The 27,810-nt window shown below is 39.1% G+C and overlaps 1 protein-coding gene across 2 annotated transcripts in view; it reads right to left on the reverse strand.

The window, feature by feature from the left end:
* Positions 1-27,810, reverse strand: part of C5H12orf56 (chromosome 5 C12orf56 homolog) — a 123,525-nt gene that overhangs the window by 61,872 nt on the left and 33,843 nt on the right. For both annotated transcript variants that reach the window (XM_056800693.1, XM_056800692.1), the window contains exons 2-3: positions 20,312-20,471; positions 10,020-10,104 (exon numbers count right to left, since the gene is read on the reverse strand). In XM_056800693.1, coding sequence (XP_056656671.1) covers positions 10,020-10,104; positions 20,312-20,471 — 245 coding nt within the window. The remainder of the gene's footprint in view (positions 1-10,019; positions 10,105-20,311; positions 20,472-27,810) is intronic.

A 27,810-nucleotide genomic window follows, 5' to 3' on the forward strand; every position in this document is an offset into this window, starting at 1 on the left:
TTGCTTCATCAAACAGAACAATTGATCAAACAATCATCACTTAACTTTCAGTACACCCTTGGAGAAGAATTTTCCTAAAATCATTCAATCTCTTTGAATATTCCTTTTATGAATCCTCCCCTTCCCAACTGGCCACAAATAAACCCAAGAGAGACTTCCATTAACTGAAATGATCCAAACTTTCTTCCTTCTCTCAGGGTGACCATTACTCTAATGGAGGATGACCATTCCTCTTAGATGGACCAAGCAAAGACTCCTACACCAGTCTCTTCAGGGTGGAGTCCTTTCCTGGGTGGATCAGAGAGAGGGGTAGGGGCAAGAAGTTAGAAACTGGCTGTTGTATTTGGAGTTTTCCCAGCAAAGATCCTGGAGTGGTATTGCTATTTCCTCCTCCAGCTCATTTTCCAGATGAGGAAACAGAGGCAAGTAAAGTTAAGTGACTTGCCCAGGGGCACAGAGCTAGGAAGTGTCTTAGTCAAGATTTGAACTTAAGATAAATCTTCCTCACTTCAGGCCAGCACTCTATTCACTGTGCCACCTACCTTATCATTGATAAGAATGATATCCAAAGATTTTAATCAGTGGCATTGTTTTGGAACTGAGAGTTAAAGATTCATAAGGTATTTCTTATGAATGGCACAATGGATAAAGCTTTGGACCTGGAGTCAAAAGACCAGAGTTTGGATGTGCCTTAAACTCATAATAACTGTGTGACCTTGGGCAAATCACTTAGCTTCTATTTGCCTCAGTTTCTTTATCTGTAAAATGGGGATGGCACCAACCTCACAGATTGTTGTAAAGATCAAATAAGATAATTGCAAATGATTAGCACTTTGCCTGAAACATAGAAAGCACCAAATAAATGTTTGCTTCAGATTAGGAAAACTGTTTTTAAAAGCTTTCTTACTATTTCTAAGAAAGGAGGGCTTACTTAGTTCTTGTTGATTCATTGTTCACCATTCCCTTCCCCCCCAACCCCACCCCCCCAGCACCCTGGGTCCTTCCATGGCTTCTCCGACATTGTTTTTCTTGTTTCTTCTACTAGTCATTGCTTCTCAGTGTCTTTCGCTGGATTATTATCAGTCTCCTGCCTCAATCCCTACATGCTTTCTTGGAGATCTCATCAGCTCCCTTGGGCTTCAGGCATCTCTAAGCATATGATTCCTATCTGTTCCCCTGAGTTTAAGTCCTCTCTAAACAGATGATTTTTCTTGTACACAAAAAGTAAAACATTGTGGAACGATCCAACGTAATGGACTTTGCTACTAGTAGCAATGCAGCAAGGCAGGACACTCCTGCAGGACTTATGGGAAAGAATGCTAGCCATATTGAGAAAAGGAACTATGGGAGTGGAAATGCAAAAGCAAAACATGGCATCACTTATCACATGTATATATGGGGATGGGGTTGTGGGTTTAAGCTTTTAAAAATCGCTTTATAGCACTAAAGAATAATATGGAAATAGGTACCAAGCAGTAACATTTGTACCAGCCAATGGAATAGCTTGTCGGCTCTGCGAGGGAGGAAGGGAAGAGGAAAGGGAAGGAAAATGAATCATGGAAACACGGAAAAATAATTAAAAAGAAAAAATTAAAAATGACTTCAAAATCTATATTTATATTCCTGACCTTGTCACATGTTATCAACTGCCTACTACATACCCCACCGTGGAATCAAAAATAAATTAAAATCAATTGACATCTCTAAGTGCTCATCTTCCCTTCTACCCTGTTTCTGTTGAAAATATCATCACCCTCCAAGTTGTACTGGCTTATAACCTTAGAGTCTTGGGGCTGTAATATAGAAATCTAATTTGCATGATTTCATATGTGTAATTGATATTCCACATCTTGCTTTCTCAGTGGGTGGGGGGCAGTAAAAGGGAGAGAGAAAATTTTGAACTCAGAATCTGAAGAAATGAATGAAAAAAAAGAATCATTTTTAAAAGCGGGATGGGAATTAGGGGTCTAGAGTTAGGCTAGTCCAAACTTCCCCCAATCTTCTGCTCCTTCTTCCTGTTTTACAGATGAAGAAACGGACGCCCATGAAAGTGATGTGATTTTGTCCATAGTCACCTATAGAGTGAGTTTAGTACAATTTGAATCCAGGTCTTCTGGAGTAAATGGAAGAAAAGTGTCATGAGCCATAATTTAAATGGCAACATACTAGAAATAGCCTTTTCCTTCTATGGAACACGATGGAAAAATGGTCCAGAGTTGATATGTTCCTTAGACAAATGGAAACACCGTGAAAGGCAAGATGGGTGCCTGGATGCAGGGAATCACCAATTACCTTCCATAGCAGGTAGTAGCAGCTGAGGGTAGTAGCAGTCTCAACCCCAAATTTTTGAGGACTATTGAGAAGATCCTGGGACCACTCTATAATACTAGCAGTCTCTCTTTGCGAGCTGAGGTTAGGACATGCCCCAGCTTACTCTCAATAGCCCAAGGAGCCAAGACAGATTATGATCCCATCCAGAGTAATGTGACTCGTCCAGAGTTACACCGCTAGTAAGTGTCTGAGGCTGGATTTGAACTCACAAAGATGAATTTTCTTGATTCCAGGCCTGGCACTCTATCCACTGTGCTCCCTGCCTACCTCTTTAATATCTTTTAAAGAATATTATAGTATTATTAGTGAGGGCTGAGAGATACGAAAGTTATTCTACCCTCAAATAAAACACAGAGATATGGGGTGAAGACGACGATTTTCCTAGCAAGAATGCCAGAAGTTCTGAAACAGCAAATAGAAACACAAATTATAGTCATTAGTTTGTTAGAGGTTTTTCTCAGAGCTCTTTCCCCTGAAATGTGTCAGTTAACAGCAGCACATTTCACATTCATACAAGCGATAAGTTGTTTGGCTGATCTGAAGATCTACTTCTCAGCCAGGACATTTTCCCCAAAGCTCAGCCATCTATTTATCCTGCTCTGTAGCAATAAATTGTCATTTATTTTCACTTGCTGAAAATCGATAGAAGTTGCAAATAGATAGAAACACAACTAAGAATGAGTCTGGCCTTCAGACTTAAACATCAATAGTATTTTTCTTCCACTTGGTACCATTAAAAGTCAACTCATTTTTGAAAAGTGTTCGACTGACCGCAGACTTCATTTCAAGTTTATATAGCAAAACTGTCGGGAGCTGCTAAGTAGTTCACACAATAGCCGTCCTAGAAAGTGTGCTGGTGAAATGCCTTCCTAAGCTCCCTAATCAATAAAATACAGAGAAATGGAGAAATCTGTCTACTGAGAAAAAGCGGCACTGAAAGCTGAGAGGCACGAGTTCTCAGGCTCATTATCCCGGGTCACTGGTTCATCCTCCATCCCTCAGAGATATAAGCTCAAGGTGTTTACTCCTGTCCCATAAAGCAGTAATACCTGCTTGAGCCTAATGTTCCGAGATTACTTCATCATTTTAATGAACATGTTTTTGTCATAATTAAACTAGGAGCATCATACCCTATAGTCTGGGGTTTGATGCAATAAACACATTGTCATCTGCAAACTGGGCAGCTAGATGGTGCAGTGGACAGAGCACTGAGTCTGGAGTCAGGAGATTTGAGTTCAAATGGATATGCTTAATGCTGTGTGACCTTTGGAAAGTCACTTAACTCTGTTTGCCTCAGTTTCCTCATCTGAAAAATGAGCTAGAGAAGGAAATGGTATCTTTGCCAAGAAAACCCCAATGAGGTCACAAAGAGTCAGACACAATGAACAACCACATATATGATGGTGATAGAATACTATTGTGCTATAAGGAATGATGAACAGGATAATTTCAGAAAGAGCTGGAAAGACCTCTGGGAACTGATGCAGAGTGAAATGAGCAAAACCAGAAGAACATTATACACAGTAATTGAAATATTGTAGAATGATCAAATGTGATAGACTTTGCTATTAACAGTGTACTATAATTGTAAAAATGGAGATTTGAACCCCAGACTTCAATCCCCAGAAGTCCTTGCGAGTTCCCAAGATGCCCTCTAATCTCACTGAGATCCACACCTGGGCGAGATCAAAATTTCTAATTAAACTGGCTGTAAAGCCTACTGAGGTCTCTCTTCCTGCTTCTGCTTCCAAAGGCTCTCTCTTTTTGGCTTCCACGTCTGGGCACACAAGGCTCTATCAGGCAGGATGTAGAGTGAGTGGTTGTGAATGGGCTCTCTGGGCCTAGACACGTGCTTTCTTATTTTGTATTTTCTTTATATTTTTAATCTTTAATAAACCTCTAAAAATATAATATTTCTAGCAGAGAAACTAATTTTAACTGCTACTACATGATCCAGGACAATTCTGAGGACTTATGAAACAGAATGGTCTCCACCTCTAGAGAAAGTACTGTGAGAGTAGACATGCAGATGAAAGCATGTGATTTATCATTGGTTTGGATATTTTGAGGTGGGATTCGAGTTTTATAAGATTATTTGGTTATAAAAATGAATAATATGGAAATATATTTGGAGTGATAATACACATATAACCCAATGGAATTGCTTGTCAACTCTGGGAGTGGGGAGGAAAGAGGGGAGGGAGAGAACATGAATCAGGTAACTTTGGAAAACTTATGTGTAAATTTGTTATTGGAGATAATTTTAAAAAATAAATAACCATATCTGCAAACAGGAGAATTTGGAAGACTTCCCTCTCATTGGGAATTCTTCTATTTGAACTCAACAGAAGACATCCTCCATGACAGTGATGGCTAGAATCTCTAAAGTATCAAATGACAAATGATTCCAAAACTGATGGAGAAATGAGTGAAAGGCATAGAGCATTTCTACACAATATGTGTGTGTCATCACCTCTTGCCTGAGGTGATGCAACTGCTTTCAAAGTGACCTCCCAGAACTAAGTCGCTTCCCATTCCAATCCATTTTTTCATAGAGCTAGCTACCCAAGTGACTTTTCCCTAAGACCCGTGTCATCCCTAGCTGTCATTGAGCAAACTCCAATGATTTCCAAATGCCTTTAGACTCAAATAAACTTCCTTTTTGGGGGGAGGACATTTATAGCTCTTTACAATTTGGATCCTTCCTGTACCTCCAGTCTTCTCATTCATTATCCTCTCCATAGTCAGTCTAGGCACTCAGGCCTATTGATTGTTTCTTCCACACAATGGTCCATCTTACATCTCTGTATGTTGGAATGGCCTTCCTCCACAGAGTATTATTCCTCCTCACTTCTGCCTCTTATAATTGCTAACTCTATTTTATTTTTTAAACCCTTACCTTCCTTCTTGGAATCAATACGGTGTATTGGTTCCAAGGTAGAAGAGTGGTAAGGGCTAGGCAATGGGGGTTAAGGGACTTGCCCAGGGTCACACAGCTGGGAAGTGTCTGAGGCCAGATTTGAACCCAGGACCTCCCGTCTCTAGGCCTGACTCTCAATCCACTGAGCTACCCAGCTGTCCCCACTAACTCTCTTTAAAATGCTGTTCAAATGTCACTTAAGCAAACCTTTCTACAGGAGACCTTTTCCTTTCCCTCCACTTGCTAATTTTTCCCCACTCTAAAACTACCTGCCATTTATTCTGTAAGAATTTTATATGTAACTATGTACATATTTTCCCCCCATTAGAACATGGGTTCCTTGGGGCCACTAGATAGCACAATGGATAGAGTGTCAGACCTGGAGTCTAGAGGGCCTGGGTTCAAATCTGATCTCAGATACTTCCTAGATGTGTGACCCTGGGAAAGTCACTTAACCCTGATTGCCTAGCCCTGGCCCTTCTTAAGAGCTGTTACTAAGAGAGAAAGTAAGGGTTTTTTAAAAAGTTAATTTCATAAAGTCAGGGGCTGTTTTCACTTTTCTTTCTATTTCCACTATTTAGGACACTGTAAATGTTTAATAAATGCTGATTGATCAGTAGATGAGGGACAATTTACATAAGTCAACTATAACCATGTCCCCATACTTTCCTCAACTGCATTTACAGATTGAATCTCCAGAGGGTGGCTACTATCTCTGGTTCTAGCATTAACTCTATGGTTTATGCTTCCCATTAATAATTAGCCAGCAAACACAATTAGTTCTTTTATTTTTTTAAACCCTAATCAATGCTAAGTATTGGTTACAAGACAGAAGAGTGGTAAGGGCTAGATAATGAGGGTTAAGTGACTTGCCCAGGGTCACACAGCTAGAAAGTGTCTGAGCCCAGTCTTCCTGACTCCTGGCCTGGCCCTCTATCCACTGTGCTACCTAGCTACCCTTCACTGATTGTTTTTAAGGGGGAAAGTAACCCTGAATTTCGACTCAGCGGCTTAGCCCATTCCTCTGATCAAATGTTAAAAAAGATCATCACAAGTACTAATTGTCAAGTAGACTCATTAATCTGAAGAAAACAAATACGAATTAGAGATATTCTACAGAATATTAAATACAGAGCAAATTTGAAAATCAACTCATTCCTTCCAATGAGTAGGGCATTGTTACTATTAATTAATATTAATATTAATGCACAGATGACAACCCTGAAGCTTACAGAGGAAAAACCCAATTTTCTGAGAAGAATGCTCCTCCAGTTTTTAACTTATCCCCATGGAGATGACCAGAGTCCAAAGAGATTCTGAAGGAAGAGCCAAGAAGCTGCTAGAATGAGTGGAAATCCTAAGTCTTCCATTGGGAGTGAGACATAAGCTCAGCTCCAATCAGAAGGAAGGGATTCTCTCACTGGAAGGGAATCCTCTCAGCAGTATCTCCAACAAGCTAGAAATGAGAGACATTTTGGGGAGCGGGTGTCCCTACAGTCTGTGGTTCAGAAGGTCACTGTAACCATCCAAGTCACTGCCTGTTTCTCTCCTGATCTGCTAGCTGTCTTATTTATGTATTTATCCATTTCTCCAGAAAATATATGGAACCAATTTGGGAAGTTCCTCATACAGATAGTATTTTCTCTACAAATCACGAGGAGTATCTCCCTGCACTAGGCACAGGGTTGTCTCTCCCCAACCCAGCCTGGATAAGAGTAAGAACAGCTGGTTTAAAAAAAAATTTTTTTTTTTGCTTCTCTAACCCTGTGTGTGCTTTCCCTCAAATACTTGGTGTCAATGGGAAGAGGAGGCACAATCCATAGCCAATAAACACAATTTTTGTTACCTTTGTTGTTGATGGAGTCAATTATGTTGAGAGTTTTCCATCAACTAGGGAATGACTAAACAAATTGTGACAGAATATTATTGCACCCTAAGAAATGATGAGCAAGTTAATTTGATTTGATTTTTTAACCATTACCTTCTGTCTTAGAATCAGTACTAAGGATCAGTTCCAATGCAAGAGTCATAAGGACTGTAAGGATGATATTAGAAAATAAGTATTGTTTTATTAGTTTGGGGATAAGAAGTAAAGTGGCAGCTTGAGAAAAGAACTGGAGTTTGAAGCAAAGCGAAGAGAGCGTGTTGATTTCAGATATTGACAGTTATAACCATTTTTCTGTGTCAATTACTCTCTCTGGCAGTTGGCACTCTCAGAAACTCTCTCTCTCAGGGCTAGAGGAGGGAACATCTTTGCCTCTCTCTCTGTCTGAAGGAAAGATCTGAAGGAGCTCAGTGTTTTCCTTTCCCAACTTGGGAAACACTATTGAATATCTATTGTGGTTTTTATAGATTGTTTAAATCTGAGAAGACAAAAGAAAAACCTGGTCTTTGGTTTGGACTCTGAGTTTTAGCAGACTCAGAGTCCTAATTTGATTCTTATTGAGACTCAACCAGCTAGCCTTTGCTCTTTAATAATTTGAAGGCAAAGTTAAGATTTATAAGGATAATAGAAGTAGTTTTTATTTAGATAGTATAAATTTGGGTTAGTCAGATCAGGGAGGATTAGTGTAGCCTGTGAAACACAGGAGAAGTGGTTCCTTGTGGAACCTGGGAGTTTATTTGGGTGGATTTAGAATCCCTTAGAATTAGAAATCCTTTATTTATCCTTATATATTTCAATAAATACTTTATTTTTGTAATAAGAGTCTCTTTAGTGTCCTTGAGCCCTGAAGGGAAGTTCACATTTGAGCTTCACTTCTTCACTGAAGATACTTTTGATTACCTCTATCAAAAGTATCTGAACAGTTTTTGAACAGTTTTGAACCTATATTATACAGCTTTTCTATCTATTTTGTGTAGCTTACCATTATTATTATTTTTTTACAGGACTAGGCATTTGGGATTAAGTGACTTGCCCAGGGTCACACAGCTAGGAAGTGTGTCAGGATACATTTGAACCCAGGACTTCCCAATTCTAGGTCTGGCATTCTTTCCACTGAGCCATTTAGTTGCCCTGAGCAGGTTAATTTTTAAAAAACCTAGAAAGACCTACATGAAATTATGAAGAGTGAATTGAGCAGAACCAAGAGAACTGTTGCTATATTTAGCAACAGAAATATTGTTTGAAGAATGACTTGTGGCTATCCAACTCCAAAGGAAAAAATAAGCAAGACATAGTTATTTATACACATTTATATTTATTTTTATATATTTATATTTTATACATATTGTATAAAGTTATATATCTTTATATATATTTCTATATAGAATATTCTAGCACCTCCTGCATTATATTATATATTATGGTTTTTTATATATAGTTTTTTTTAAAAAATATATATATATATATGATATACATGTCAAATAATGCCTTCTCTGGTGTAGAGAAGGGAGATAGAATTACTTGGAAATTTTAATATAATAAATTATTTTTTAAAAATTTAAGCCAACAAACATTTATTATGCTCCTGTAGTGTGCCCAGCATTTTTCTAAAAGGAGAGATACAAATATAAACAAAAAGACAATCCCTGCCCTCCAGGATTTTATCTAATGAGGGGAAACAAACATGAAGGAAGGTACTGGAGGGGAAAGTGGAAAAGTCAGAGAAGCTCCAAGGTAGTGCCAAGTGAGAAATGAGAAGTTCCAAGCTGAGTTTCCTCCTTAAATGGAGGTTTTAGGGTTCTCTGATCCACCCTTCAATCAGTGGGATACAAGGTGAAGTCTCAAGGCTGATGGGATCTTGCAAGATGATAAGATTTCCCTATTAATAATTTTCATGGAGCATGATAGAAAAGCCAGAGAAGCCCCAAAGTAGTGTATTTTGGGTAAAAAATGAGGAGAGCTCGGAATTAGAATATAATAGTAGGGCAATAGCTAGGTAGTACAGTGGATAAAGTGTCAGGCCTGGAGTGAAGAAGACCTGGGTTCAAATGTGACTTCAGGCATTTCCCAGCTATGTGACCCTGGGCAAGTCCCTTAACCCCCATTGCCTATCCCTTACTGTCCTTCTGTCTTGGAATCAATATGCAGTATGGATTCCAAGATAGAAGGTAAAGGCTTAAAATAAAAAAGACATATGACCAATGTAAGGAGGAGGTAGGGGAAAGAATTTCTCTCAAATTAGAGAATTTAAGAGAAGAGAATTTCTCAAAATCTCTAGTCTGAAGGAAATTCTCTTCCCCTCCTCCCTCCATAGGCAGTTTCCATGGTATGATCCCATGTTTGAACTCAAATGATTTAAAGCCCCCCTAAGGCATGTCTAATTTATTCACTCAGCCTGTCTCTCTGTTCCCTCTTTAAGATAAGAGATATTCACACTTAATAAAAGGATCTTGGCTTAGATTCAACATTCCAGACATTTTCATTAACACTTTATGATTACATTCTGGGCTTCCTATAGACATCAACTGAAGTGAGGTGGGAGACCACATCTTCCCTTCCTTCCAATAGTATACAAAAAAAGGAAAAAAAAATAGGTGAGCTGCATAGTAAAGAATGAAAAATAATAGACAAACTCATTGCCACCCATCGATTCTCGAAAGACTTAAAATAAGTTTCCAGCATGTTGGCTATGAGATCATTGATGGGTGACTTATGGGAAAGTGTCAACAGTAATAACATAGAGTAAGAAAGGACTGAAAAGTTATGATTGGTACAGATGGAGAGAAGGCACAGCCAGATCAAAAATATCCTAGATCAATTGAAATTGAAGTCTTACATTGGTCATGAGATTAAATATATTCTCTGAGCAATAAATAGCCTCACCTGAGAAATGAATCATTTAGACTTCCAGATTCTATACTGGGTCCCGCTGACACCTGGCAGGAAGGGTCTTCATTCTTTTCCTTGACTAAGAAGAAATAAATAATTAATAATTAATAAAGTCCTTTGGTTGAGTCTCCAACAAATATATTCCTATCTTCCCTTATAAACTCAAGACTTCTCAGAGAGTTGAAACTAGTACTATAATGTCAAGTAACAGATCTTGCTTCATATAGTACTTATATTAAAATAGCTGCCAAATATTTGCTGCCATATTGAAAAACAACTTGGGACAAAGGAATATGAACTAATTTATTTTTTTTAATTTTATAATATTTTATTTGATCATTTCCAAGCATTATTCATTAAAGACAAAGATCATTTTCTTTTCCTCCTCCTCCCCACCCCCCATAGTCGACGTGTGATTCCACTGGGTATCACATGTTTTCTTGATTCGAACCCATTGCCATGTTGTTAATATTTGCATTAGAGTGTTCGTTTAGAGTCTCTCCTCTGTCATGTCCCCTCAACCACTGTAGTTGGGCAGTTGCTTTTCCTCAGTGTTTCTACTCCCACACTTTGTCCTCTGCTTATGAATAGTGTTTTTTCTCCTAAATCCCTGCAGATTGTTCAGGGACATTACACCGCTACTAATGGAGAAGTCCATTACCATCGATTGTACCACAGTGTCTCAGTCTCTGTGTACAATGTTCTCCTGGTTCTGCTCCTCTCACTCTGCATCACTTCCTGGAGGTTGTTCCAGTCTCCATGGAATTCCTCCACTTTATTATTCCTTTGAGCACAATAGTATTCCATCACCAACATATACCACAATTTGTTCAGCCATTCCCCAATTGATGGGCATCCCCTCGTTTTCCAATTTTTGGCCACCACAAAGAGTGCAGCTATGAATATTTTTGTACAAGTCTTTTTGTCCCTTATCTCTTTGGGGTACAGACCCAGTAGTGCTATGGCTGGATCAAAGGGTAGACATTCTTTTGTCGCCCTTTGGGCATATATGAACTAATTTATTAAGCACCTACTATGTGCTAGGCTTTGGGGGGAGAAAAGTGAAAAAATCCCTGTCCTTAAAGCTATTGTAATCTATCAAAGGGAGATGATATGGCTATATACAGCAGAAAAGAAATGATTTGAAGATAAGTCATTAGTAGTTGGGAGAGATCAAAGAAGGTTTCATGTAAAAGGGGGTGCTTTAGATAAACTCTGAATAAAGTTAGGGATTCTAAAAGGCAGAGGGAGATGAGTGGGGAGTGTAATTCCAAGGGTGGGAGATAATCATTGCAAAGGGGGAAAAAGGGAGATGTAGTGCTATGTGTGAGAAACAAAGCCAGATTGGCGGAACTGCATGCAATATGTGTGAAAAGTCAAGTGTAATAAGTCCAGAATGGAAGGATGTGTCTGGATTCTGAAAGGCTTAAAAGACATCATTTCTATTCAAGTCTAGATGGAATAGGGAGCCTTTGAACTGATTTGAGAAGGGGAATAAGGACACAGTGGACCTCTGTTTTAGAATCATCTTAATGGCTATGTGGAAGATAGATTAGAATGAGAAGAATCTTGAGGAAGGGCAAAGGGCATTTTTTAACTATGAACTTAAATAGCTATAAATAGGAGCAATTCAATATATGAATAATATATTCTCTCATACTGTTGTTCATCTTTTGTTTTTCCAAGACAACCAATGGCTTGCTTGGGAACTGGACTTAAGAGAGGCAGAGTTGCCCAGAGTCATCAACTTCACTCTCTCTTCCAGTCATCCAAGTCCAATGGCAAGTCAAAAATCAGGATGGGTGGTAATGGCCCAGGATGCAGTAGGTGACCTTGGCTTCTTTCAATGTCTAACCAAGCTCTAAGCACTCCATGGTGCCCACTTTAGCCACCTCCATGGCCCTGGAACAATTTGTTCTCATCTGCCCATTCTGCTGGGAATAATCTTCACATGCTTGAGGAGAGACATTCCTCTAACTCACAGATTTGAGACCTATCAGTTACCTTCAACCTGGGTTAGCCCAGTTTTACCCAGCAGGGTATGGCTGCTGTTCATGCTACAGCTTCATGGAGCCACAGGCAAGATGGGTGAAAGGTGGACCCCGGGCTTTTCCCGGCATACCCCCTACACCCCAACAGTATCTGACAATATCATAAGGTCCAAGGAAATTGTGGTTTTGAAGCAAACGAACCTAGGGAGTGGGCGGCAGTGATTCACAGGGATGGAGAGGCAAATGAGCCTTATTTTAAGCATTATACTGAGAGTGAGAATGGAGTGGAGTAGTACAGTAATTACATTCTTAAAACTGATCCAACTAACAATATGAATCTAGCTGGAAAATATAATCAATACCAGGTGGAATAATCAAGTATAACTCTTATAACTAACTTAAACTTGGTCCTATTCTGCTTAATTCACTACTATTCCCAGTGATGCCCAACAAATCACAATGAATTGAATAAATGTTTATTAAACTGAGTAGGGGTGCCATAATTATCCTTACAGTAAGGATACAAAGAAAGTAGAAAAAGCAGTCCCTATCTTCAAGTTCACAGTGGAATGGAGAAGACAATATGCAAACTAGGTGCAAATAGGATAGACAGGATAAACTGGGGGGTAGTCTCAGAGGGAAAGCACTAACATTAAGGAAGACTAGGAAAGATTTCTTATAAGAAGAGGGCAGCTAGGTGGCTCATTGGATAGTCAGGACTAAATATGGGAGGTCCTGGGTTCAAAACTAACCTTAGATACCTCCTAGCTGTGTGACCCTGGGCAAGTCACTTAACCCCAATTGTCTAACCCTTACCACTCTTCTGCCTTGGAACCAATACTTAGATATTGCATCTAAGAGAGAAAGTAAAGGTTTAAAACAAAAAAGATCTCTTGTAGAAGGTGTCTATTTTAACATTTCTTTGTCATTCTTTTGTTTTTTCTTTTTTGGGCATCATTATCACTACCCACCCACATATATTCTAATTCTCTCTAAAGCCCTCCAGATTAAAGTTCTGCCATATAACAAATAAGCAGAGACAAACAAAATAAACATATATGCCAAACTATAGAAGGAAATGGCAAACCACTCTCATGTCTTTTCTTTTCATAAATATAAGAAAATATTTTATTTTAGGTGGTAGGAAAAGAAAGATACAAAAGATAGATCAGATAAACTTGGTTGCTGGATGCCTTCTAGAATTCCTTACTTCCATCTTCGCCCTTTATAGAGTCCATGCTTACTTCCTTATAATTCTTCTCCAGAGCAGCTAGATCTTCCCAGATCTCCAAGAATTCTCCTTCCTCCATTCCTTCACCCACATACCAGTGTACAAGTACCCACTTTACATCCATGAGGTCAAACACGATCTAGCCTGGCCCCTACTTAGGCAATGGCAGTTGTGTTACTTAACAGGCATACTGTCCATTGTACTTTAGCCAGGTCTCTACCAGGTACTATAGTTCTGGACTGGTAATTGATACCAACTGTGAAGCCAGTAGGACACCAGTCTGTGAACTGAATGGTTCTCTTGGGTTTGATTGTGGCAATGGCCACAGTGTGTGTGTGTAAATACATCTCACTCAGAGCCTCTAATCTACCACCTTTCTGCTGGGAGAGCAAAAGCATATTTTATCATCAGTCTTCTGGAGTCATGCTTGGTCATTGCAATGGTCAGGATGCATAGGTCTTTCCCTGTTGTTTTCCTTTGGTGGAGCTAAACGATTTGGCTCTGTTCTTCCTGGATATCATTATAACCAAATCTTCCCTCTGGCCATTTTCGAACCTGCTTTGCAGTTCCTCTGACTATAATCAAATCACCATTACCATTAACACACCTGGAAAGGATGCGCTAATAAGTCAACAAGAAGTCAACAAGCATTTACTAAAGTGGTACCATGTGCCAAGCACTGTACTAAGTACTGGGAATAAAAATACAATTAGAAAAACAGTCCCTACCCTCAAGGAGCTTACCTTTTTATTTGTGAAGACAAGAAATAAAAGGAAACTAAAGAGGGAGTGGAAAGGAATACTGAGGAAGTCCAGAGCATGGGCAGAGAGGAATGAGACAATACTGGCCTCCTTAAAGGGAGATTCTGAGAGGGATCATCCAACCAGAGGGAGAGGTCACAGAGTAGGAAGGTACTTCCAATGTATGAATTCCAGAGCTGGAATAAGTACTAATTAGGAAGTGGTTTATGATTTAAGCTTTCAAGGAAATGTGGCAGAGTGCCATCAGTCTAGGAACTAAGAAGCCCTGGATTCAAGTCTAGTCTCTGATAGATACTAGACATCACTCTAGAATGGGACATCATCACCCACTCATGGACCGCCTTGAGTCTCTCCTACTTCAGTCCATCTACCACCCAGCTATTCCACTGATTCCCTATTGACTTTAAGATCAAATAGAAAATCCTGTTTGGCTTTTAAAACTCTTCCTAATTTACCCACCTCATACCTTTCCCTTTCACTCCCTTAATTCTGTCACTGGCTGGTTTTTTTTTTTTTTTAACCCTTACTTTCTATCTCAATAACAATTCTAAGACAGAAGGGCAAGAACTCAGCAAATGGGGTTAAATGACTTGCCCAGGACCACACTTGATATACCACATCCTCCTAACCACAAACTCTATTCACTGAACTAGCTGTCCCTACTGGCTAGCTAGAGCCTAGTATTCAGGGAAAGGTAACATTCTGAGATAAATGTGGAAAAGTAGTGATACATGATAATGGAGGATCTTGAATACTTGAAAGAGAAATTGGACCTTTATTTGGAATACAATAGGGAGTCACTGAAGATTTTGGGACAGAGGAATGACATGAGCCAATCCATGCTTAAGAAAGACCTTTCTGAAATATTTTTTAATAAATAGATGGATAAATTAAATTTAAAAAATTATACACACATACCAAAAAAGAGATCTTGGAAAGAAATTAAGTTGTTCCAGTAAAGGCTATATAACCACTTGTCAGAGATATTGTAGAAAATGTTGTAGATGGTTCAGATATAAGTTGGAATGACCTTGAAAACTAGTCCAATGGTTTATACTTTATTTGATAACTAGTGGGAAGCCATTGAAGGATTTTGAACAATGATTCAATTTGATTTGAGCTGTGCATTATAAAGATTGATTATTGCTTATTATTGATTAAATAGAATTATGATTATTGTATGGCTAGATCAGACAGGGATGAGCTTTTGTATAGACTGGAGGCAAGGAGACCAGAGGGAAGTTGTTACACTAGTTCAGGAGAACTGGAACAGTGATGAATCATAAGGTAAGGGACCAATAGGGAACCTGAGTAAGTTGGTTGTCTCTCGAACCGAGGATGACGATTTTCTTTGTGCATTTTTGTGCACAAAGACACCTGTGCATGAAGATTTAAGTGGAAAAATTGATGCACAGAGACAGTCCCACTCTCTCAGCATTGGAAGCCTGGGTCCATTGGCACGAAAAGTCGTTGCACCTGGAGACTTCCTCAGCTGCATTGGATGGCTGTGTTGTCTTTTGTGCTCCAACACGCCCTAAGCACTCCACAGTGCTTTGCTGCATCGCCATCTCAGCCGTTGAACCTTCTTGTTGGTTTCTTCCGCCTGTTCCGCTGAAGCAGTCTTCACATGCTGGGTGAGCAAAGCCCTGGTTCACCAGGGGTCGACGTCGACGTCGACCCGATGGCTACCCTCACAAGGTTTAGATATAGATGGGAATCTCTTAAAGCATTCAGAACATAAAAATCTCATGTTAATGGGAGAAAAAGATTTCAGAACTTTTTTATTATTGTTATTTTGGTGTAATGAAGGGAAACAGTAGAGACCCAGGGTCTGCTGTGGCTAGAACACACCACATGTAGGGTGAAGCCTGTACACAAGCCAGAAATGTGGTCAGAGCTGAAGGTCTTTGTGCTTTAGGATGGCATAGCAAACTCTGGATGGTGCCTTCCTTGGTTTCAGCACAAATACATGCTAAAACCATAAAAGACTGAAAACTGTGCATTGCCAAAACATTCAAATAGGAAGTAATAATATAATGACCATTGTACATTCCATTAAAATGTGGAGGGAAAAAAAGGCCCTCCTGACAGTAGAATGGGGAAGAATAGGAAGTGTGGAGGCAGGAAAAGCTGTAATAAACCATTGAAACAATCCAGTGTTATAAAGGCGTTAGCAAGAGAGTAGCAATGAAAATGGAGAAAGCTGGGAGGGAAGAGGGTACGTGTGCAAGCTGGAATCCTCCAGAATAATAACGCCAAAGTTTCCAATATGAAAGAATATCAGCCAGAAGCAGGAGGAGGAAAGAGAATGAGTTCAGTGTTGGACATATTATGTGCCAAAGGGACCTGATGATGAAAATGCCTTGGAGGCTGCTGGATTCATAGGAAGGTTTGAAGCCATATGACAACTTGTACATAGATTCTGCAGAAAGGTGATAGTGGAAGGTAAGGAAACGAAGGTGAGTACCAAAGGAAAGAAATTGTGGAAGATAATGTTTTGTTTCAAGAATGGAAAGTCAGATTAGTGATTTTCTAATAATCATTATGACTACTGGTAACCATTGAACTTTTGGTTCTTGGAGACTTTTTTTTTCCAGAACAAATATGAGTGAAACATTTGGAGAAATATTCCACAACAAGGCTGGTTCTAAATCACATAACTCCATTAGTTATTCGATCCAAAAAAAAAGCAGAGCTAGAGGAGCTAGATGTCTTGGTCATTTCACTGCTTCATTATTTTTTTCCATAAATTTAGGTTTATACAAAGCACTGATCAATGTAATTTGGGGTTGCTTTCCTGAATGGATAGTTCCATCAACACATCCCCCCCCTTCTCTCTCTCTCTCTCTCTCTCTCTCTCTCTCTCTCTCTCTCTCTCTTCTCTCTCTGTCTCTCTCTAGACTCTGTCTCTCTCTAGACTCTCTGTCTCTCTCTCTCTCTGTCTCTGTTTCTCTCTAGTCTCTCTCCCCCTCTCTCTCTCTCTCTCTCTCTCTCTCTCTCTCTCTCTCTCTCTCTCTCTCTCTCTCTCTCTCTCTCTCTCTCTCTCTCTCTCTCTCTCTCTCTCTCTCTCTCTCTCTCTCTCTTCTCTCTCTCTCTCTCTCTCTCTCTCTCTCTCTCTCTTTTTCTCTCCCTCTTTCTCTCCCCCACCCTTCTCTCTCAGAAAGAGAAACCTAAGAATAATTATGATTGCACACAAGGATAAATATGCATTTAAGGCAATAAACAACCATTAGATAGCCTCATTAGTGTGACATGGGATCTGATTAGCAAGAAGGGACTTAATAAAATGCCTAATTACAATAGTGGGTCCAACAGTCACCATGACAGTATTCCACTGTGGGACTGCACCCTGTTTTGAAAGTCCATAAACACTGGGCAAAGTTCCCATACATTTTTGCTATTCAATTAATATTCAGAGCAACTCTCTCCCAATATGTTTTAGGCATTAAGGTCTAATGGGTTATGAATAATGGGCAATTGGTCCACAGATAGGGGGAAAGAATATTCTAGATTCAGACCTTGTATTCTAGATTCCTATCTTCTCACCTTTCCCCACCTTTATGGAGAATGCTACTAATTGCAGTGGGCTTATTTTTTGTTGAATTTTTGTTAATACATTTTTGTTCTTATCACCAATGTTTTCCAGTAGATGACTCCCAATCCTTGGGACCTGCTCCTTACAATATGGAATAGGGATAGCTGCAGGATCTATGATTTCATTGGTTTAGAAAGATCCCAGGTGAAAAAAACTCCTTGTGCTAATATAGTCAGCACCTTTTCTGCAACTTGTGGTGTTAGAGTTTCCAAGAACACTGAAAGGCTAAATGACGTACCATGTCACACAGTTGGGTATCCTATATCAGGTCTTCCTGGTTTCAAGCCCAACTTCCTATCCACTAAGCTGTCTCAAAAAATAAGCAAGGGAGAAAAACAGCTCAGCAAAACTAACCAACATATTAACCAAGTTCGACATTATAGGCAGCTTGACATCCATAGTACCCATCTCTGCAAAGGAGGGAAATAGATGTATTTCAAATTTCTTCTTTGGGATGAAGCCACGTGATTACAATTTTCTTTCTTTTTTTTTAAAAAAACTCACTTTCTGTCTTATTAACAACTCTAAGAGAGAAGGACAAGGGCTAGACAATCAGGGTTCCACAGTTGAAGTGTCTGAAGTCAAATTTGAACCCAGGTCCTCTTGATTCTAGGCTTCGTGCTCTCTATTGTATCACCTACCCCCCCCTCCGAGATTATAATTTCAAAGCACTGAGTTTCTTTCCTCTTTTAAATTGTCTTTTCATTTGCATTTTTGTAGTCATCGTATATACGATTTCCCTGGTTCTGATTACTCCATTTTGCATCGATTCACATCTTCCCATGCTTCTCTGTGATTTTTATTTCTTATAGCACCGCAAGATTTCATTGTTTTCATGTAACATAATTTGTTATGCTTTTTCACAATCAGTAGACATCTATTTGGTTTCTAATTTTTTGCTACCACAAAAAATGCAGCTATCAATATTTTGGTGTACATGGGGTCCTCCTGTTGCCTAGGAATAAGATCTCTGGGTCAGAGAATGTGTATGCAATAGTGTAATGAATATCTTAAGAAGCTCCAGGACAGGCACAGGTAGTGAGTGGCAGCTGACATTGACATAGCACTTTCTGAGTTCACAAAATGCTTTCTGGGAATTTATTCCATTAGCTCTTGTGAAAGGTGCCACATGAAGGCTTAGATTTGTCCTATCATTGCCAACACTCTCGCTTTGGGGAACCTGTTGAATTTGAAATGCCTGTGGGATATTCATCTGGAACTGTCCTAGAGGCAGTTGGCATTGTGGGACTAGACAGCAGAAGAGAGACAAAAGACTGGCAGATAGACCTGAGAGTCATCGACATAGAGATAATTTTGTTATTCAGTTATTTTAGTCCTCTCTGACTCTTCATGACCTCATTTGGGGTTTTCGTGGAAAAGAAAATTAAATGGTTTGCCATTTCCTTCTCTGATTCATTTTACAGATGAAGAAACCATGGCAAAAAGAGTAAAGTGACTTGCCTGGGACCACTGAGCTGGTAAGTGTCTGAGACCAGATTTGAATTCAGGAAGGATTCCAAATCCAGTGGTCTATCCATTGCACTACCTAGCTGTCTCCCTCCTCCAACACTCTCATTTTACAGATGAGAACACTGAGGCCCAGAGAGTGACTTGTCTGGGATCACAGAGCTAATAAATGAAAGAACAAGGATATGCGCCCAGATCCACGAACTCCAAATCCCAGCACTCTTTCCACTGAGCCTCATCTATTTACAAAATAGACAATTCCCTGGAAATTACCATCTTTTTTATGGAAATACTGATAGATCTAAGACCAAATGATGTCAGTGTTAGTGTTAAATGGTCTGGTTATGAATTGGCTTCGGTGTTCTTTTAAACCTGTGCCTGCTGCTATTGATTTGATCAAGGAAATCAAATTTTTCAGCACTGTATTTTACCAGGAATACTCATTATTATAGCTGACTGAGAATACTTAAAAACTATTGTTTATTGGGACAGCCAGATGGCACAGTGGAGAGAGAGACAGGCTTAGAGATAGGAGGTCCTGGGTTCAAATCTGACCTTCGACACTTCCTAGCTGTATGACCCTGGGTAAGTCACTTAATCCCCATTGCCTAGTCCTTGCCACTCTTCTGCCTTGGAAGCAATACAGAGTATTGATTCTAAGTTGGAAGGTGAGGGTTAAAAACAAACAAAAAGAAGAGTATTTGTTGAGTTACAGAACAACCTTGGTCATTAAATCTTAATTTAAATGTCTTCTCCCATGTTGCTAGCAACAATATAGATAAAGGATAAACAGCCAACTTAGTGTCATACAGAGAATGAGGCTATTGATGGCTATAATCTGCACTGCTAACCTGGCTATGTGATTAAAAACCAATTTTTTAAAACCTCAAATATGTAGAGCTTTAAGGCTTTTAAAAATGTTTTCCTCATATAAACCCAATGAGGAATTACAAATATTATGTCCCCCATTTTATAGATGAAGAAACCGAGATTTAGAAGACCAAAACGGTTGGCCTATATTTATATAACTGGAATATGTCAGAGCCAGAATTTGAACCTGTGCCTTTCTGGCTTCAGGACCCACAACAGCACATCAAAATATAAGCCAATCAGTAGTCAAGGAGAACTGAGCAGGAGCATGGCTGCCATTACCAGCACTGGAAATGTAAAGTGTGTTTGCTTCTTCACCAACAGGCAGCATCTGTTTTTGCATTATGTCTACATAATAATATATTCCATACCTTTTTTGTTTGCTTTTGAGCGAGGAAATGGAAACAGCAATTTCCTGGCCCCTTTTACATTTCCCCAGGAATTTTTCAAAGTGGATAAAGAATAGACTATGCGAATATGTTGGTTAATTTCTCTTTCGGGTCCATTCAAAAAGTCTGGATAGTCATCAATCTGAAAAACAAAATGAAATGATATGACTGAGGGAAAATGTGATTTTAACTTGCTCTAAAAATAACTTCAGTCCAAATGCTTAGGAAAAAATGTCACCCGTGTGTCTGACTCTCCTGTTTCTTTGTCTATGTGTGTGTTTGTGCGTGCTTCTGTCTTTCTCTTTAATTTCTAGATATGTTTCTCTCTCTTTCTCTATCTCTGACTCTCTCCCTCCCTCTTTTCCTCCTCCCTCCCCCTTTGTCTTTATGTTTCTTTGATTGTCTATGTGTCTATCTCTTTATTTCTGTATATGTCTCTCTGTGTGTCTGTTTCTCTGATTCTTTGTCTCTATCCCTCTCTTCCTCCCTTCCTTTCTTTCTCTTTGTCCTTTTCTCTGTCTCTTTGCCTGTCTCTTTATTTCTCTCACTCCTTCTCTCTCCTCTTCCCTCCCCCCTCTCTTTCTTTCTCTTTGTCTGTTTCTGTGACTGTCCTTTAACTCTGTGTGTGTGTCTCTCTCTCCTTTCTCTTTGTCTTTATGTTTCTCTGACTGTTTCTCTCTCTCTCTCTCTCTCCCTTTCTTTCTGTCTTTATGTTCCTTTAACTCTCTGTCTCTGTCTCTTGATCTCTATCTTTGTCTCTCTCTCCTTCTATCTCTCTCTCTCTTTGTCTTTGTTTCTCTGGCTGTCTGTGTGTCTTGTTCTATATCTGTGTCTCTCTCCCTCTTTCTCTCTCTCCACCTTTCTCTGTCCTTATGTTTCTCTGACTATCTCTGGCTCTCTCCCTTCCCCTCCTTCCCTATCTTTCTCTTTGTCTTCAGGTTTCTCTTACTCTTTGTCTGTGTCTCTTTTTCTCTGTCTCTTCATCTCTGTGTCTCTGCTTCTTCCTCTCTGTCCCCCCTAAGTTAGTTTACCCCTCACCTTCTCAGCCTATTTACTCCTCTTTTGCTTACTCTCCAGTGCTAACTCCCCGGCAACAATATCCCTAATACTTCTGGCACCACAGGGTGCTGGACACCTAGCAGGCACATCTCTCTTTAGATGTCACCACAGCTCTTTGAGAAATGCTCATCTAACAGTAGCAATTAGAGAAGAAAAAGAAATTGAAGGCATTAAAATAAGCAAGGAGGAGACCAAATTATCGCTCTTTGCAGATGACATGATGGTCTACTTAAAGAATCCTAGAGATTCAACCAAAAAGCTACGTGAAATAATCAACAACTTTAGCAAAGTTGCAGGATACAAAATAAACCCACATAAGTCATCAGCATTTCTATATAATTCCAACACAGCTCAGCAGCAAAAACTAGAAAGAGAAATCCCATTCAAAATTACCTTAGACAAAATAAAATACCGAGGAATCTATCTCCCGAGACAAACACAGCAACTATATGAACACAACTACAAAACACTCTCCACACAACTAAAACTAGACTTGAACAATTGGAAGAACATTAACTGCTCATGGGTAGGACGAGCCAATATAATAAAAATGACCATCCTACCCAAACTCATCTATCTATTTAGTGCCATACCCATTGAACTTCCAAAAAACTTTTTTACAGAATTAGAGAAAACCATAACAAAGTTCATTTGGAAGAACAAAGGATCAAGGATATCCAGGGAAATCATGAAAAAAAAAATACAAAGGAAGGGGGTCTTGCAGTCCCAGATCTCAGACTATATTATAAAGCAGCAGTCATCAAAACAATTTGGTACTGGCTAAGAGACAGAAAGGAGGATCAGTGGAATAGACTGGGGGCAAGTAACCTCAGCAAGACAGTATATGACAAACCCAAAGATCCCAGTTTTGGGGACAAAAATCCACTATTTCATAAAAACTGCTTGGAAAATTGGAGGACAGTGTGGGAAAGATTAGGTTTAGATCAACATCTCACACCCTACACCAAGATAAATTCAAAATGGGTGAATGACTTGAACATAAAGAAGGAAACTATAAGAAACTTAGGCGAACACAGAATAGTATACATGTCAGACCTTTGGGAAGGGAAAGACTTCAAAACCAAGCAAGAATTAGAAAGAGTTACAAAATGCAAAATAAATAATCTGGATTACATCAAATTAAAAAGTTTTTGTACAAACAAAACCAATGTAACCAAAATCAGAAGGGTAGCAATAAATTGGGAAACAATCTTCATAAAAACCTCTGACAAAGGTTTAATTACTCAAATTTATAAAGAACTAAATCAATTGTACAAAAAATCAAGCCATTCTCCAATTGACAAATGGGCAAGGGACATGAACAGGCAGTTCTCAGCCAAAGAAATCAAAACTATTAATAAGCACATGAAAAAGTGCTCTACATCTCTTATAATCAGAGAGATGCAAATCAAAACAACCTCACACTTAGCAGATTGGCTAACATGACAGCTATGGAAAGTAATGAATGCTAGAGGGGATGTGGCAAAGTGAGGACATTAATTCATTACTGGTGGAGTTGTGAATTGATCCAACCATTCTGGAGGGCAATTTGGAACTATGCCCAAAGGGTGATAAAAGACTGTCTGCCCTTTGATCCAGCCATAGCACTGCTGGGTCTGTACCCCAAAGAGATAATAAGGAAAAAGACTTGTAGAAGAATATTCATAGCTGCACTCTTTGTGGTGGCCAAAAATTGGAAAACGAGGGGATGCCCGTCAATTGGGGAATGGCTGAACAAATTGTGGTATAGGTTGGTGATGGAATACTATTGTGCTAAAAGGAATAATAAAGTAGAGGAATTCCATGGAGACTGGAACAACCTCCAGGAAGTGATGCAGAGCGAAAGGAGCAGAACCAAAAAAACATTGTACACAGAGACTGATACATTGTGGTACAATCGAAGGTGATGGACTTCTCCATTAGTATCAATGCAATTTCCCTGAACAATCTGCAGGGATCTTAAAAAAAAATACTACCCACAAGCAGAGGATAAACTGTGGGAGTAAAAACACCAATGAAAAGCAACTGCTTGACTACAGGGTTGGAGGAGATAAGACTGAGGAGAGACTCTAAATGAACACTATAATGCAAATTCCAACAACAGGGAAATGGGTTCGAGTCAAGAACACATGTGATAACCAGTGGAATCGTGCGTCGACTATGGGAGAGGGAAAGGTGGGGGGGAGGGGAGGAAAAGAAAATGATCTTTGTTTCCAGTGAATAATGTATGGAAATGACCAAATAAAATAATGTTTAAAAATTTTTTTTAAAAAATGCTCATCTAGAGAAGTCTCTAGAAACACCTTTAGAAAGATACGTTGAAAACCAAATGGCTCAATCTAGGAAGCCACTTTTACAAGCAGAAAAGATCCTGGTCAGAATTTCGATCTCTGGGAGCATCCCATTCAATCAGCAGGCACTCCTGCCGAGGGTCAGGCATGGTCTGTGCTCAGTGTTAGGGCTACAATGACAAAATGAAAACAATCCTTGCCTTCAAAGAACTTATTCTTTTTTTCTTTTTCTGATATTTTCTTTTTTTACATGTTAATATGTTATAATTAAAAATAAATAATATTTCTTCTACCAAGAGATATATATTTTATAAAGTTTATTATGAAGGGTAGACAATCATTCCTAAGTACCCTAACCACATGATAGCTTAACCTGCCAGTCTCTTCCTCATTCCCCCTTACCTCCTGGTCTTCTTGTCCTTGTCGGTCTCCCCCAATCTTGCCCCAAACCTTAACTTTTATTGATGGGTATGTCAGGAATGTTTGATAGACAGGTAAAGTTACTCTGAAAGGGGGAGGGGATGAGCTTCCTTGACACAAATACAATGTTTTAAATCCCCCACTTAATAACCACCAAAAACATTCAACTAAACAATTGCATAAAAATGTACAAACTCACAAACTCCACATTGGTTACAATTTGTTAAAAACATGTAAATTCTATGTGGTTGCTAATGAAAACAAACACCAAGGAGCTTACATTCTCATGGAGAATAACATGTATGTGACAGAGCATATAGAGATACATGGAAAGTATATATACAAGTGGAAAGGGCACTTGGAGACAAGTGGAAAGACCTGTGACAGAAAGGGGTACCTGTGTAGTCTTAAAGGGAAGCAAGGATTCCAAGAAACTGAGATGGGGAGGGAGACCTTTCCTGGCATGTGGGAGGAGGAGTGGTGCCAATCAGGAGGCTGTTGCATTAGTCAAGATGAGAGATGATGGGCTAACTGGGGTGGGAGACCAGTAGGAAAGATGTCATTGAGATGATAAGACTTGGCAACTGGTTGGGGTATGTAGAGTGACTGAGAATGAGGAGATGAAGATGACCCCAAGGTTGTGAACATGAGAATATGGAAGAATAGGATGGTTTGGGGAGAAAAGATCACTCATTCTGTTTTAGACATATTGAGTTTGAGGTGTCTCTGTGACAGCCAGTTTCAACATGCCCAACGAGCCATTCTCGGCATAGGACTAGACCTCCGAAGACATGGGAACATGGGGCATTCAATTCAATACACATATTAAGTGCTTGCTATGACCTGGTCACTGTGGTAAATGCCAAGGGTATAAAGACAAATATACCAGACATACAGTATCTAAATTTTCTTTGACCCCCAGCATTTAACACAGAACTAGGCACAAAGCAGATACTTAATATTTGTTGTGCTGTTTTGTACAGATATCCTTAAAACATCACAGGGGTTAGGTGTACAGTACCCCCAAGATCTGGAAAATCTAGGTAAAATTTTTGGGCCTTCTCTTTGTATCACAGAAGAAGTCTGCATTTTTTTTTTCCTTTTATGGGATATTTACTGTGTGTATTTATGGTGTTAAAAAATAAAATGTATTGATATTATACAATACTATGCCTATATTTATGCAGTTCTGAATTTCTAAACTTTTTCTATGTCATCTACAGCTTCTACAAAACTCTTGAAAAATTCTCATTTAATTTCTTATGCCAATCTGCAATATATCAAAACCATGATGGAGAGAGTCAAGATGTAGAAGGGATACCTGCATTTTTTTTAAACTTTCACCTGTCTTAGTATCAGTTCTAAGACAGAAGACAGGTAAGGGCTAGGTAATCAGGGGCTATTGTCTGAGGCCATATTTGAACTTAGGTCCTCCTGACTCTAGGCCTGGTGATCTATCAAGTACTATTTCACTGCCCCATTCATTATATTTTTTAAATGTCATTTTGTTTTTTCAGTTATATGTGGAAATAATTTTTTTTATCATTTTTTCTGACATTTTAATATTCAGATTTTCTCCCTCTTTATCCTCCTTACCCTCCCCAAGGCAGTAGTCTGATATGCTATACTCATTCTTTCATGTAATACATATTTCTATTGCTCTATTTTTATTTCTGTATTGCTCATATTTGACAGAAGACACTTTTTACACATACAAAAAAAATCTCATAAAGGAAATAAACTGGAAGATGGTCTGCTTTGATCTGCACCAAGATTTCAATAGTTCCTTCTTTGGTTCTCCACAGCCCTTCATGAGTCCATTCTATCTTGGAAACTTGCTTTGCTGATGATGGTTTGGTTCTTCAAATTGATCATTATATAACATTCCTATTACTATGTACAGTGTTCTCCTGGTTCTGCTCACTTCACTTTGCATCAGTTCATATAAATCTTTCCAGTTTTTTCCTTCTGTTCATCATTCCTTATGAAACAATAATATTCCATTGCAACCATGTACCCCAACTTGTTCACCTCATCCCCCAAGTCCATCAATAATCCAGTCCATCAATAATCCTTCAGTTTCCAATTCTTTGTCACTACAAAAAGAACTGCTAAAATATTATAGTACAGGCAGGATCTTTTCCCTTATCTTTGATTTCTTTGCTGCATTTTTTTTTAATCCTTGCTTTCTGTCTTGGAACCAATACTATGTCTTGATTCCAAGGCAGAATTGTAATAAGGGATAGGCAATGAGGGTTAAATGACTTGCCCAGGATCACACAGCTAGGAAGTGTCTGAGGCCAGATTTGAACCTAGCTAGGACCTCCCATTTCTAGGTCAGACTCTCAATTCACTGAGCCACCCAGCTGCCCCGTCTCTGTTGACTTTCTTAAAGTACTGGTTTCTGAAACAAGATGCCTAGAACAACTAGGTGTTTTTTTTTTCAAAATTGTCTTTTTCAGTGCTCTTTCCACCCTCCCCACTCCCCTCTAAGCAATATAAAAGAGCAAGTCTCAGTTTGGTGCTCATGGTCTTGGGCACCTTTAAGAAGTAAAAAACACTTGATAATCTTCATTTTACTAAAGATTTCATGTAGTGATGAGCTGATTTTTGCAGAAAACTAGGGATTTAACGAGGTTAAGATGAAGAGTGAGTGGATGAAGATGAAGAGTGGAATATTGAGTTGTCTGCATCACAGAGCTATGTTCACAATGTCTTTCCTTGGCATAGGTGTTCTGGGGCACTTCTGAGGCACGTTTCCTTAGCACCTAGGCTCTTACCCAAAAAGAAACAAAGGTGGAAGAGTTGCTCAGTATTTACTGTTTAATATTTATTGACCACTGTGCAAAGACCTAAATGATGCAATTACCTCCTTAAGCTACACTTCCAGTAACTGCCATTCCAGAGCCTCCTTTGTTAAATTACCCCCAATTAAGTGTAAACAAACAAATATGTAACTGGGGGACCAGTCTTCTCTTCATTTGATCTGTTAATCCTTGTTGCAAACTGCTTATCTTGAGTACACAGGAATAACTTCTCTTGTTTTCCAAAAAAAAGAAAGTAAATGGCTTAAAATTTAGAGACCCATAAAAACAAAAGAGCCAGGTATCCTAGTTACAAGGGGAAAGAGAAGGAAGGTTTTGATGGACTAGGAAGATCTAGATTAGAAAAGAAAGAGGATTGTCTTCCTAGATGAACCAGGAAATAAAATAAAATGAGAGATAGTGACTCTATAGACTTCTCAAGGAGCCCTGCAAAAGAAACTTAGATTGTAAATAATTTAGACTCGGCTTAAGTGGATGGTGTTGAGCTTGAATCAGAAGGACCTGGATTCAAATCCTGCCCTACTTACTAGCTAGAGGACCCTGGGCAAGTCATTTAACTTCTCTCAGCCTCATTTACCTGATTTGTAAAATGAGCCAGAGAAGGAAATGGCCAACCACTCCAGTACCTTTCCCTAGAAAACCCCAAAAGGGGCCATGAAGAGTCAGATATGAGATAACATCTCTATGGTATTTTTTGCAAACCTAAAGCACTACATAAGTGTCCACTGCTGTCATTGTTTATTTTTATTATTATCCAGATGAAATGAAAACACAAGTGAGAGTATCTCCAAAATTGGACTTCATTTTCTCTCCCATCTAGCCACTATCTACCCTGTGTGCTTAAAGAATTTAAACCTGTGGGTGATTGATACTCTAGCAGAAAGGA

The sequence above is a fragment of the Monodelphis domestica genome, chromosome 5 (genome assembly GCF_027887165.1).
Source record: "Monodelphis domestica isolate mMonDom1 chromosome 5, mMonDom1.pri, whole genome shotgun sequence".
Lineage (NCBI taxonomy): Eukaryota > Metazoa > Chordata > Mammalia > Didelphimorphia > Didelphidae > Monodelphis > Monodelphis domestica.